The 14,541-nt window shown below is 41.1% G+C and overlaps 1 protein-coding gene across 1 annotated transcript; it reads left to right on the top strand.

Annotated features, from left to right (window-relative positions):
* Positions 1-9,775: 9,775 nt before the first annotated feature.
* Positions 9,776-14,334, top strand: LOC148014407 (Ubiquitin-associated/translation elongation factor EF1B protein). The gene is made up of 5 exons (XM_087666988.1): positions 9,776-10,101; positions 13,185-13,234; positions 13,344-13,508; positions 13,638-13,739; positions 13,811-14,334. The coding sequence occupies exons 1-5, from the start codon at positions 9,942-9,944 to the stop codon at positions 13,934-13,936; spliced, it is 603 nt and encodes a 200-aa protein (XP_087523114.1). The 5' UTR covers positions 9,776-9,941; the 3' UTR covers positions 13,937-14,334.
* Positions 14,335-14,541: the final 207 nt, after the last annotated feature.

The following is a 14,541-nucleotide window of genomic DNA, read 5'->3' on the forward strand; positions in this document are numbered from 1 at the left end:
CATGAGAAAACTATTAGGGTAGACACACCTAGAGCCTTAGCCATTTATTTTTTAGGGGAACATGATTGTAGCCATGTATGTTAGCTAGGGAGTGAGTCCTGTATCCCCCTCAAGTCACACTCTCTATGAACCAAGTGTGATATCAGTTGTCTTGTATGAACATTGATTAACCTGAAGTGTATAACATTCCACAAGATTGGTTACAACCCAAGCTAATGAATCCACTGGTAGGGCCAATTAAGATGCCACATTTTCCCATGTGTTATAAGTAGTAATCTTGTAGGCATCTACGCATGAGTGCTTTAAAGAGCCTGGATAGAGTTGTGGTGCCGAAAAGAAACAAGAACAAGAGCACAACCCCAAAGCACTAGCACATGCCAGAAGCTCTAAAACCACATAGAACTGCAACTCAATAACTTATGAAGGCACAATGCCCATATAGACAAGTAGAAACTCTTAAATAGTCCCTTAGGGAGACCTCAACATTACAACCTCGTTAACTCACAAGGATAGCTCTCAATCCACAAGCCACCTCCACACCTCCATAAACATGCTCTTGAAGTTATCAAGCCTTTGACACAAACCCATGTGCAACCTTCTTCACTTTCACCACATCCTTACCCTCATCCAACACATCCTCAAGTCCTCTACAAAAGCACTTTTATCTTCAACACCTCTTGCCCTCCTACCAATAATCTTTTAAGCCCTTTTATTCAATCAAAATCTATTGATGTTGCCTAGTTCCTTGGTCTTCACTCTAGTCACAATTCCCACTCTTTAGTCAATGTTTATCTCTAGCTCCACCAATCCTCACAACCCCCTCTACACACCCCATGACTCTCCCTTGATAGGCATGTTAGTAAAATCTTTTGCTTCCCAAAATAGCATCTCTAAAAGTTTTCACCACCTTCTATATTAGCTCCCATCAAATCTATTTTGATTTGAAAATGCCTACAATAATGGCCATCATTCATGAAAGCAAACAAAAAACCATAACTTGTTGTGAAAGCTCTAGGCTAGCCTTATGAATTGAAAGCATAATCTCTCATTCATGTGCTCTTTATGATCATGAGGCCAAGACTTCAGTTGCATGACCCTCCATAGCTCCTTTTCAAAAAGCAATGCATTGCAATCCATTATGATATACTTGAGTTGACTCGATGATAGCTTATTATGAACGAGAGATTCAATGGAGAACTTATGACCATCTTGACAAAGATGACCATGGAGAATAAGAAGTCTTGGGATTTGGAATTACTAATTTCTCTATGGTGTGTATAGGACATCAAAGAAGAGTGGTACTAATTTTTTACCTTTTGTAACTTGTGTTTTACAAGGAAGCTCTTCTTTTGATTAAAGTTCAAGTTCCTTATTTGAGACTGCATGAAAATATGTAACAAGAGTAGAGATGCATATCATGAAAGACTTAAGCATTTATAGCAGATGAAATGGACAAGATTTTAGCCTTGGAGCATTATGAGATAATGCAAAAATATGAGATAAAATAATGAAGTAGGGATACAAAGACATAGGTATAGAAGAAAAGAGTTTGGTGATAACATATAACAATAAGCTGGATCATATCCTCTAAAAGAATTTTCATGTGAGATGGAAAGGACCCTTCAAAGTTGTGAGAAAGTATGCTAATGGCATTTATCAATTTGTAGATTTAGTAGTAGAGGTGCATAAAATAAGGGTTAATTGATATAGGTTAAAGAACTATGAGTGAAGGATCATAACAATAGTAAAAGATAAGTGCATGAGGGAAATGTAGAGGCATCTTCTATGGAAAAGGGGGAAAGTTCCCTTGGCTGCCTATTAGGACTTTTCGCCAAATGAGCAGGAATGCTCTATAAGACTTGGGGGGAGGGTGGGGCTAACTATGCGAGGCTTTTTCTTGAGGCTTTAAGAAGGTCTAAGGATGGAACTTGTGTTGAGATATCGAGCTCCACTCGTGATACGCCAGGGTGACCGTTGTGTATTTATGTCACCGACTTGTCAGTTGCAGACATGGTTGGTACACCGCCCATGAATAATAGCTACATGATACCTATCCTTATCTACTCTAGTTCGTGGCTCAGTTAGTATGCCACCTTAGTTAGTTGAGTTTGGTTTGAGACCCATATATAGGGTTCTTCTATTTCTTTGTACTTGAGTTCTTTTTGGCTTACACAACTAAGAAGAGGAAAATTGTTTTTCAGCCTCCACCCTTGTGTGTCTTCCCCCATTGTGCAAGCAAGAAAGCTTCAAGCGAGACTCCTTCCTTCTCTCCCACAATCTTGACATGGTATCAGAGCCTTGTTCGTGGTAAGGAGCTCAAGAAAGCAAGCCAAGCTCGCGGTGTTCTGGTAAGAGGAGCAGTGTTGCTTTCATCTTCTGTTTTGGGAGCAGATCTCTACAGGTAGCACAGCCGGAAAGTGCAGGAGTGCATTGTCTCAGGTTGAGACGCCTTTCGCGGTGAAGCAAGAGGGCAATATATGCTACGGGAAAGGGCTTTAGCCTTTGGCGACCTTGTTTTTTTGATTTGAGGCCATTTCGGGGCCTGTTTTGGAGGCGGAAGTTTTCTGCACGCACTCAAGAAAAGGCCCAGTTTTATGCTGTGCAGCCACTGTTCTACAGGTCGGTGAATAGTTACTGTAAAAATTGCATTGTATGCTTGTGCGCAAAGACATTGGGAGTTACAGAATCATCCCTGTTGCCTGTTGATGCAAAATCGTCACTAGGAAGTGACTGTGTGGTCAAATACCACTTTCGCCAGTTTTGCAGATTTTCCCTTGTGAGGGTGAAGCTGTGGTTTTTGCAGTGACAGAATTTTTTGCAGTCTTCTGTAATGGCATCTGATTCTCTTTCACAGATTGTCACTGAAAAGCTTGACAAGAACAACTTCCAAGCATGGAAGTTTAGAATGACGAATTTCCTTATGGGAAAATGATATTGGGAATTTGTTGCAGGAAATGAAGAAGAACCAGTTCTTCCTGATGTTCCCAATCAACAGCAAATGCAAGCATTTAAAGCATGGCATCTATGTGAAGCCTGTCAGTTTGGAAAACAGGCAAGGAAACCATTTCCTAGACATGTTCAAGAGAGTAAGAAGCCATTGGAATTAATCCACTCTGATGTGTGGACAACTAAAGCTGCATCTCTTGGAGGCTATCATTATTTTGTCAGTTTTATTGATGACTATAGAAGAAAAGTTTAGGTGTATTTTATGAAAAAGAAAAGTGAAGTTTTTGGGCATTTCAAAACTCTTAAAGCTATGGTTGAAAAAGAAACAAGCTTGCAGATAAAATGCCTAAGGTCAGATGGAGGGGGAGAGTACCTCTCAAATGAGTTTGCAAGGTTCCTGTAGGAGCATGGCATAAAGCAGCAATATTCATGCAGTCATACCCCACAACAAAATGGAATTGCAGAAAGAAAAAACAAGCATATTGGAGAGGTATCTCATGCCATGCTCAATGAAAAAGACTTGCCAGATTTTTATTGGGCTGAAGCAGTTGCTACAGCAGTCTACATAATGAACAGGACTCCCACTGCAGCAATACATGGAATGACTCCAGAGGAGAGGTATACTGGTAGGAAACCAGATATTTCCCATTTGAAAATTTTTGGTTGCATTGCCTATGTACATGTGCCAGATGAGTTGAGATCCAAGTTGGATCCAAAAGCTGAGAAGTGCATCTTTATTGGTTACTCTCTGCAGCAAAAAGGGTATAGATGCTATAACCCTTCTACTCATAAGTTTACAGTGAGCAGAGATGTTGTTTTTTATGAGATGAGTAGCTGGTATAAACCAGTAAATGTGATTGATGATGTAGATGCACAAAATGGTAATGCTGCACAAAATTCACAGCAGCAGTCACAAAATATTAGTGGACGTGGAGCGTCCTCTAGTAGTGGTTCACATTCTTCGCCATGGACAGGCAGATTGAGATCAGGAGAATCTTCTCAAAGTAATGCATATAGTGGTATGCACGTATCACGAAAAGGAAAAGAGAAGGTTGATCAGCCCATGTTTGATGTGAATGCAGGTCACTCTTATGTGGATGGTGAATCCAGTGGCTCAGAACAGAGCATTGATGATGAGTTGGGTATTCCTTCTATTGTTACACCTGGAGTAAGGAAGACCAGGGATGTTTTGAGAGCACCTGGGAGTGAACCTACTTTGCGCAGGTCTACGAGAGCTAGGTATCCTGTGGATAGGCTGAAATATGATGGATTTACAGCCATTCACTATGCATATATGGTTAAAGTGATACAGGAACCAGAACCCACTTCTTTTGAGCAAGCCATGGGAAAAGAAAAATGGGAGAAAGCCATGGATGAAGAAATGGATACCTTGGAAGCAAATGCTACATGGGAATTGGTACCTTTGCCTAAAGGTAAAAATGCAATTGGCTGTAAGTGGGTTTATAAGGTGAAGCACAATGCAAATGGTTCTGTGAATAGATACAAGGCAAGATTAGTAGTCAAGGGGTATGCACAAACATATGGCATTGACTATGAAGAAACATTCAGTCCGGTTGCAAGGATGGCAACCGTAAGAGCAGTCATTGCTATGGCTGCATCAAAGGGATGGTCTTTACATCAGATGGATGTAAAGAATGCCTTCTTGCATGGTGATTTGCAAGAAGAGGTCTATATGGAGCAACCACCAAGTTATGTGCATGCTGTTCATCCTGAGTTTGTTTGCAGGTTGAAGAAAGCCTTGTATGGCTTGAAGCAAGCACCTAGAGCATGGTCTGACAAGATAGGACAGTACCTTGTCACTATTGGCTTTTAGATTTCCAAGGCAGATTCCTCACTTTATGTGAGAAAAACAGAGAAAGGTATTATGCTACTTGTCATTTATGTTGATGATTTGATTATGACAGGTGATAGTGATGAAGATATCCTTCATGTGAAAATGCTATTGAAGCAGAAGTTTGAGATGAAGGATTTGGGAGAGCTGTGTTATTTCTTGGGCATTGAGGTGATTAGATCACCAAGTGGAATACAGCTCTTGCAGAGGCAGTATGGATTGGACATGCTGTCCAAATATGGGATGACAGGCTGTAAGCCTATTTTAGTTCCTTTGGAGCAGAATGTGAAGCTGAGCACAGATGCAGGTGAGCTTCTAGAAGACCCTACTATGTATAGACACATAGTAGGAAGTTTGATTTATATGACTATTACCAGGCCAGATTTGAGCTATGCTGTTGGATTGGTAAGTCAGTTTATGCAGGCTCCAAGGAAACCACATTTGGATGCGGCTAGACGCATACTCAGGTATGTGAAGTCCACATTGCAGTATGGACTATTTTATGAGACTGGGGTTCAGATACAGTTGCATGGATACACTGATGCTGATTGGGCTGGTAGTATTTCTGATAGACGATCTACCAGTGGATATGTGTTCTCTTTTGGGAGTGCTGCAGTCACTTGGAGCAGCAAGAAACAGCCTACAGTTGCCTTGTCGAGCACAGAGGCTGAGTACAGGGGTGCAGCAATGGCTGCATGTGAGGTAGCTTGGTTGCATAAGCTACTTTATGATATGCATCAGTCTACAGATGGACCAGTTGTCATTTATTGTGACAACATGAGTAGTATACACTTGGCCAATAACCCAGTCTATCATGCTAGAACAAAGCACATTGAGGTGCATTATCACTATGTGCGAGAGAGGGTTTTACTAGGTCTCATTGATCTAGTTTATGTCAGCACTGAGGATCAGGTAGCTGACATATTCACGAAGGCATTGGGCGCAGAGAAGCTGCGCAAGTTCAGAGACCTGCTTGGTGTGCAAGAATTGGGATTGAACTCGAGGGGGAGTGTTGAGATATCGAGCTCCACTTGTGATACGCCAGGGTGACCGTTGTGTATTTATGTCACCGACTTGTCAGTTGCAGACGCGGTTGGTACACCGCCCATGAATAATAGCTACATGATAGCTATCCTTATCTACTCTAGTTCGTGGCTCAGTTAGTATGCCACCTTAGTTAGTTGAGTTTGGTTTGAGACCCATATATAGGGTTCTTCTATTTCTTTGTACTTGAGTTCTTTTTGGCTTACACAACTAAGAAGAGGAAAACTGTTTTTCAGCCTCCACCCTTGTGTGTCTTCCCCCATTGTGCAAGCAAGAAAGCTTCAAGCGAGACTCCTTCCTTCTCTCCCACAATCTTGACAACTTGAACACATGCACCAGCTACAACAAGCACAAAAAGGATTAGTTTTGTACTTTGATATAAGTAGGACATGGAAAGGACTTAGCTACTACATGTCCAACTAATCTTCTTAGTTGGAAGATACACAAGCCAAGGGTATTGACATTAATTGTTGCCATTATGTTGGAGAATAGGCTTGTGATTATTTTGCATGTGCCTCCAAATCCCTTAATATTCAATGTAGACAAAATCAAATTCCATCAAACTCAATCATAGGCTTTGCCCATGTCCATGTTGATCAACATAAATGAGTTATCCTTTCCAAGGCTATGCAAATGGACAGTACAAGATGTAGTGTGGGATCATGGATGTGTTGCCCATGCATAGGCTCGTGTTGGTCCTTGTGAAGGATCTTAGGTGGCAAAATTTCTATTCTGTCTACAATTACTTTTGCAACATATTTATAACACACATTTAGCATTGTTAGAAGCCTCCATTACCCCACTTCTAGCCTATTTGTAGATTCATACGATTAGATAACTCCCTTGCATTCTTAAATTCATTAGTGAAGATACATATATTCAAGTCATAGGCATCCTAGGTTTATGCATAGAATTTGGCTAGTATGCTATCTAGCCTTAGGGACTTTCCTCACTTGATCTTTCTCACTAGCATTTTGAGCTTCTCCATTAAGAAGGGGTGTGCCATAGAGCAACCTACCCTTAGAGAAACAATAATCCTACCTCGTGCTAAGAATTCTCGTAGAATCTCCCTACAACAAGCTCACTTCCAATGATGGATGATTAATGTTTGAAAAAACACCAAGGTGATAGATACAATCATGCTAATGCATGACTCCTTCTCCATATTGGATTACCAAGATGGTCTTGTTTTACTACTTGGATCCTAAGAGGCGAGAAGAAGAGGGGAACAAGCTTCTCATTTTCCACCTCAAATTTGGCCTTAAGTTGCATCTTTAGCCCATCTACTTGATATCTTTATTGAACCTAAAAATAATATTCGATATCCTGTAGTAGTAGCCACATGAGAATGTTATCATTAGATTTCTAGCAAGAGTAAGTTAAGTATAGGAGTGTAGCACTTAACAACAAAATCTATAGGAGTGTTGTCTATGTCTAAGTCTAGTCATAATTCTTAGAAGTAAAATCTATAGGAGTGTTGTCTACGTCTAGTCTAGCCATAATTCTTAGAAGCAATAGTGACTACTTTCCAAGCACTTCTCTAGCCTTTGGAAGGGTGGAGCATTGCTAAAAGCCATATGCCTCCTTGCAACCTTTATCTATCTTAAATAGGCCTTCTTTTTAAGGAATGATATTGTGAGCTTGAATGACAATGGACCATTATTGATCCTCCTCGCTTGTAGCATTTAGAGCATGACCTTCATCGGAACATGATAACATGCAGTGACCTTTCTTAATAGCCTCAAATTTGGGCTTAGGTACAATCCACCAAGAGCCATGATTGGTATAGACTTAATCCAACCTTAATACTCTCCAAGACTCTCCTATTAAGTGATTATGCCAAGTATATAGTTGCTTGTCCGTGTTGGCCAAGAGATGTTGCAAGTCAAAAAGATCAAGGTAGACATATAAAATCCCATGCAATCTTCTCCTCTAGAATCATGTTATAGGACATGTATGAATTTGTCTAGTGGGGTTTCTTGTCAAGTTGAAGTCCCCAACAATCAACATGGGGTGCATGCACTAACATAATCTCTAGCATGCTCCATTTCTTAGCTCTGGTAGTGGATGCATTGGGTGCATGCACTAACATAATCTCTAGCACTTCTAGGCCCACATGCAAAGCCACTACAACTATGTAACCTTCTTCATCTTTCTAGGTGACTTGGGATCTCCAAGGTTCCTTCATTAGGATGAGCATACCACCCTTCCCTCTATAGCAAGGTGCCATAACTCACGTGCAAGACAAGAAGTCCTTACTCACATCTCACTATTGCATTTAAATTTCCTAGATGCTTCAGTGTACTACCATCTTCTTGTTATTAGTGCAAATGCCACAGGCATTCCAACTAATGCATACAAGTAGATTTGACTACTCATAGAACATAGCATCAAGATAATCGGGCTCCACTTCTCCATTCAATACCACAAAGATATTATAGTCCACTAGAGGTAGGCAAGCCATTCTTTTGAGAGACATTTTCTTTTTGCCTCTAGAAACATAGAGTTAGGTTTCTTACCTAGTGGTGCATTCTCTTAGTCTCATTTTGATAATAAGAAGGAGAGGTGTCTTGTTGCTTTTTGCCAAGCCTTTGTCCTTGGCATCCTCTTTTCTGGTTGCATGCTGAGGGTTCTTATGTGGTAGCCTTGGCCAAACGTCTTCATGTTCTTAGGTTGGGCTTATGTGACTTTGGCCTCATATCTTTCAATCTCTTTTGGTTCTTGTTGTTGTGTTTTCTTAATAGCAAAGTGTCTGGCCTTGTGCACATAGGTAGGTATCATGAAAGAAGTTGAACTTAACTTCGACTATGATCTTGAGTCCATGCAAGTATAAGAGCTCCACAAGTTTTAGACGTTCCATCACTTTGCCCCAAAGGACACAAGCCCTCTTTTTCTATATGATGCCAACATGTGTAGTAGCAGTCATAATGTACAAAACTTTGCTCAAGGATTCATCCAAAACATTAACCTCACTATCCATCTAGCTTGGGAGCACTGAAAGTGAGACCTATATGGGGCACTTGTGCACCTGAGTGTACTCTAGAGAAAATATAAAGTTTTTGGGTAAAACATGTACAAAGTTATGTTTGTAGTTGATTAAAGAAGCCAAAATCCAATCATGTTCTTATTTGGAAGCCACCGATGCAAGGAGCCTTCCTTGATGAATTGGTATTGGAGTAGAGAGGTTCTCATGCAATAGGTTGACAAAATCCACCTTGCAAACTCTTTCTTAGAATGGATTCTCTCATTAAAGTAGATGAAGACATAGATACTAGCAAAGTTGGTGTAGTGTTGTTTGATACGTTGGAGGGAAAACACATATGGGGTTTGGTGTATCCTCTTCTTATGCTACACTTGGCCTTTGTTCTTCTCAAGGAAGGCTCTAAGCTCCCCTTGCACTTGTTTCCCCATCTCTCCCATATCCACCTCGTCACACCTAGCAATAGGGAGAAAATCCATACCCATTGCCTCACCATTTTGCTTAGCTTTTTGGCTTGCATGCTATCTTTTGAATCACCATTGCCATTGCACTTGTCTAAAAGAATAGGAGCTTGCATGGGTAGGGGTTGCCACATGTACATGCCTGCCGAGTCACGACATTAAATGGCCTTTATTGCCTTAATTCCCCTTGGCTTCTCTTACTTATTTGTCTCTTGCCGTTTTGTCACCTCTCTCTCTCTCACAGCCAAAAGCCTTTTTCTACATATCCACTCATGCCATCCTTGTCTAAGGTTCGAGGTACAACCATTTCCCACGAATGAGAACCTTGACGTGTGAGGCCAAGTAGGTCCTAGACCTTGGGTACGTTTATATTCTCTCCCCGACTCCCCACCCATGAAATTGGTGCGCTGCTAATCTTGTTTCCTAATTCTCTTTCGCAAGGACGGACGACTAAGTAAAATCTTCCCCAAGGAAGGAGTCTCTTCCCCCCCCCCCTCTCTCTCTCTCTCTCTCTCTCACATCTCTTCCTTTCTCGCCCCCTTCCAAATTTCGAACACGCACACACACCCACACACTCTCTCTCTGTGACTGCCTGCCTGCCTGCCTGCCTGTCTGCGCGCGTGCTGTGCAAATACAGTCTCGCTCGTAACGATCGAAGATGGAGACGGATTTCACATACCCCAACATCAACATAGGGCAGCATCGGCAGCCTAGCTATGGACCTTCGCCTTCCTACGGCTATCCACAAGTCGGCAAACCGGTGGCACCTCCTCCATACGGGCGTCCCCCTCCTCCGATCCCTACCCCTGCCTCATCTCGTAAGTTCTGTTTTCTTTTCAGAGAGAGAGAGAGAGAGAGAGAGAGAGAGAGAGAGAGAGAAGGGGGGCACATGATTACATTACAACATTCGTGGTGTCAGATCTATTTGAGACACCTCCATTTTATATCCTTGAAAATCACAAGAGGTGGACATGAGTGGAATTTTCATTTCTCATGGCCGCTACCTGAGATTTTAATGTAGAAGGGAGGCTATCTATATTGGAACCTATTTTACTAGCGTTATAGATATTTGCATTTAGTTTGCATCTCCAACAATAAAATTTGTCACATCATGCTCCCGTACTCTTCTGTCAACCATGTGTAGAAACGCATGGAAGTTTAAAACACTCTGCCTGTAGCAGCATTACGTGCATAGTTGTGGTGGTGCAGTCCACCGCATGCTATGAGGGGGTGAACTTTAATTCTATGTGTGGTCTTGGTGTTTGAAGTTTTTTTGTGGCATGTATGGCCTTGTCCTACATCTTCAGAAGTTTTGTATATGGTTAAGATTTCGTTCAATGATCTCTTTTTTCATGATTGTTTGTGCATGTTTTCAATACTCTTTGGTGCACTCATGTTTGGCTTGTTGTGCACCCTGCACCCCTTGCCTTGTGTATATTCGTAAGGAATGCCAGGGAAAACAAAGAAAGCATTGAATGTGTGGACACACAAGAAGCATTGAATGTATGGACACACAATAATATGTTCCATGAATGCTAAAGGAAAGAAGGGTGTATAGAGATGATAAGAACGTACAAGAAGCCCTGCTTGCATGGTGAAGAAGAGGGGTAAAAAGAACGATGGTGAATGGGATTGGTGGAAGATGGAACAATAAAAGTAAGGTGTAGGATAGGTGCTCTTTTGAATGTTAGATGATGCACCAAAATCAACCTCATTAAAAAAAGCAGGTAAATTTGAGGTGGTCTTCTACATCAGCAACATCCTATTTTGAGATTCACGCACAGATATGGGTCCAAGTCTCCATGGTAACTTAATCCCATAACTTTCTTGTCAGTGTGTCCTGGAAGTAACAAAGGAAGGACTAGCTGCAGAATGTGAAATATGCTTATCTTTGCATTGAGGGAGACCTAGAATAGCTTAATGCGCCCATTATAGTGTTCCCTCATCTGCAACAATCAGTGCTTCCATTTGCAAGTTGGCCAGGGGGATTGCATCTGGCCCTCCTGTGACTTGGGGGACTGTTTTCTTCTCACCAGAAATTTAACTTCCATTTTATATTGGGTTGCTACCCTAGACTTATAGCCAGCACAAAGCGCCTAGAAGCTACTCACACCCTTGCTACTACATGTAACAGGATCATCTCACCTCATGTTTTGTTTGCAACTTGCACATTGGTTAGGCAGGCCGTTGGGATTGCATTGAGACTGGGTAGTTTCATGTGGTTGTTGGCTCTTTCTTCTTACTAATCCGTTTGCAGGTGTTTGGTGACCATGTATAGATGTTCATACATACACTTGCCTATAACTACATGCTATTTGCAGTTCCAAGTTACTGGCATGTGGTTTTAATAATTGGGTTTCTTCATCATTTTTGTGTAGAGGGTGATTATGGTTTCAAGGGGTTGTAGGGATGCATTTGATTCAAGATTTTTGTGACGTGGTGGAGGTGGAGTTTCTACACTCCTTGTGCTATGCGATACTTTTAAGGTGGTTCTTCTCATAGATTACACATGTGATTCATGTTGGACTTGGATGCTTTCCATACCTTATCAGTTAGAGCCATGGCCATGGTTGGTGGTGGCAACTGGAATTGGCACAGATAGAACAACATTTGGCCACAGGTGAAAATAGCTGGCACTTTAATCATGGTCATGGCTCAAAAATGATACGATGTGAGTGCTAGTGTGTGAGTTACTTTTGCCAGTGCCTACGTAGTGTGCCTTTGTCATTGAGCCTTTGTTGTTCAAGATGGGCCTTTCGAAATCTGGAAAATGGGAATATGCGGCCCTGCTCTAGCAAAGCTATTTCTGATTGAAATTTATGCTAGTTCTTATCATCCCTCTTTGTAAGAACCAGAGGAAAAGGAGTCACCGTTGTATGTGCAGGGAAACATCTTTGTGGCTGTGTGGGCTGATCATTGTGATCACTAAGCTAAGGGTGCTAAAAGTTTTGCCAGTGACCAGCTTTCTTAATTTGTGATTTTTGGGTTAGTTGCATCCGAATTGGTTTAGCTGTAGGATTGTTGGTTATTATTATCCATGCTGCGGAGGATGTGGACCAATCCTGTCTAGAGATAAGGCTTTTATTGCATTAGAACTAGACTTTGAGAAAGCATGATGTCTACTTAGCCAAGGGGATGGTCCCATGGGACAAGCTAGACCTGCATGTGGGCTAAGTCGGTTGCTAACTTTATAAACTTTAACATGCACTACTGGTTAGAAGGATATAAGAACTTAAGAGAAATGTATGCCAGTGGTGCACTTGAGAGGATATGGATAAGGTAGCATTGCACCACAGGTGACTTGGTATATGAAAACTTTGATGTGGGTATAAAGATATTAATTTTTGCTTTCATGTGGGGCACTTGCGTGTGCAATGGCAGCTCCTTGTCTGGAACTCCCATTATACTTGGTGGTCCTACAAATCGCTGTGGTGAAGAAGAAAAAGGAAAACTTTGGAGTCCTCCAAGCTTCATTTGCCCACGAGCCCTGTCAATCAGTAAGAGTTGGATTAGAATGAGAGAGCTCAAAGGCAGGAGAATCCTTAAACTCTGTTTAATAAAATGCCCTCTGTACTACCTCTTCCACATGCAGTCACTGGATCTGCTGCTAATCTCTGTGTGCTTAGAGGCTTGTCAAAATATAATTGGTGAAAATGCTGCATTATATTGCATGCTTGTATACTCCATGAATATTCTAACCTGTTGTGGTCGAGACTAACATTTATGTTCAATTCTTACTGTTTAAGGTGTTCGTTCTCTCATGGTTCCATCTTTAAAAGGATCTTCTACATTTGTTTCTGATTTTTTTTGCTGTGTTTGGGTGAATTAATCTTATGAGACAAGAGTAGCCAACTTAGAATTACAGTGAGCTTTGCTGACTTCGGAGGTTTTCTGTATGCAGGTGTTGGAATCAAAGTGCAGCTGAAACCAGAGTATCGAATTGCACCTCCGGTATCACCTTTACCAACCTTACCAAGCATCTTATTCGTTTTCAGTCCATAGATTGATGACAACTGGGCCTTGATGTGGAGTTTTTCCTTTTTTCTTTTTGGTTATACAGCCACCACTTCTGCCTTTGACAGGTGATATTCCCCATAGCTCCTTTCAGTTTGATTTTGACTTTGAAAGGAAGGTATTGGAAAAGGCAGAGGAGGCCCCTACCTTGAATGGTACTATATACTCGTCAGCAAGTTTGAGTAGACTTGGTGAAACCGGCAGTACTGGGGTAATTCCTTAACCTATAAGCTGTCACATTTACTGATATGCATGATATGGAGATTTCTACTCGACAGTTTTTAGGGCGCAATCTATGGTTTTCCGTAAAGAGATTAGTAACAAATGACCACATTTACAGGGCTCAGTTGAGGATCCTGTTGTAGTGAAGTATACTTCGATGGGCTTGAATAAAGAGGCCGTGGGTTTAGCGATAGCAACTTATGGGGATGTTCAATCGAAGGTATGGATTTAGACATGCTCATGATCAGCTTACTATTGTAATAGCCCTTGCTAATTCTTATTTGGCAATAGGTTTTGGATTTTGTATCTTCCTACAATGTATTGCGGGAGATGGGTTTTGCTCCTGATGCAGTGGCAGGAGCTTTGGCAATGTACAACAATGATAAGGAGCGTGCCTTGGCCCAACTTGTGGGATGAGATATGTTTTAAGTTAATGGTTGAGAGCTAAGGGATGCAAACTCAGCAGTCTTAAGTTTCTAGTGTAACATTCAGAGGATGATGACCTACATGCCCATTTTATAGATTGGAGTGTAATTCAATCTTTACTAGGCTTAACCTTGTACATAAACAGAAAAATCTGTGTTTTTAGAAGATTGGGTTAAATGGAGTCATATGGAGGAGACAGTAGTGTAAAAATTGAGCCATATTCAAGGAAAAATGTCCTGCTATTACTAATAACTGCCAAAAGTATTGTTGTCACCTTAGGTGAACTCATGCGGCATCTTAGAAGTTTTTTCTTATTACTGCAGGTAAACGCATGCTTCATCTTAGAAGTTTGCCTTAATTAATCTAGCACACAAAAGGTTCCTGTTGCTTATACTGATTAATGAGTCTGCTGCTTAACAAACAGTGTGAAGCAGTCGTGAATCTTGTATTAACAGTATGACTGCCAAAATTTGTCATTTGTAATTTTATTTACTTGCTTAACTGTCATTTACCTGTTGATTATAGCACATTAAAACCTCTTTCAAGTTCAGGCTGACACCTTGGAATGAACATTGATTTGTTTTATAATAATAAAG

The sequence above is a fragment of the Lygodium microphyllum genome, chromosome 25 (assembly GCF_053477565.2).
Source record: "Lygodium microphyllum isolate KBCC chromosome 25, Lygodium_microphyllum_v1.1.10, whole genome shotgun sequence".
NCBI classification, from domain to species: Eukaryota; Viridiplantae; Streptophyta; class Polypodiopsida; order Schizaeales; family Lygodiaceae; genus Lygodium; species Lygodium microphyllum.

Bases quoted from the DNA above. Each gene is read 5' to 3' on its own strand.
- LOC148014407 (XM_087666988.1), top strand. From the start codon at position 9,942: ATGGAGACGGATTTCACATACCCCAACATCAACATAGGGCAGCATCGG. The intron at 10,102-13,184 runs GTAAGTTCTGTT...TTCTGTATGCAG, and splicing joins CCCTACCCCTGCCTCATCTC to GTGTTGGAATCAAAGTGCAG. The intron at 13,509-13,637 runs GTAATTCCTTAA...CCACATTTACAG, and splicing joins GTGAAACCGGCAGTACTGGG to GGCTCAGTTGAGGATCCTGT.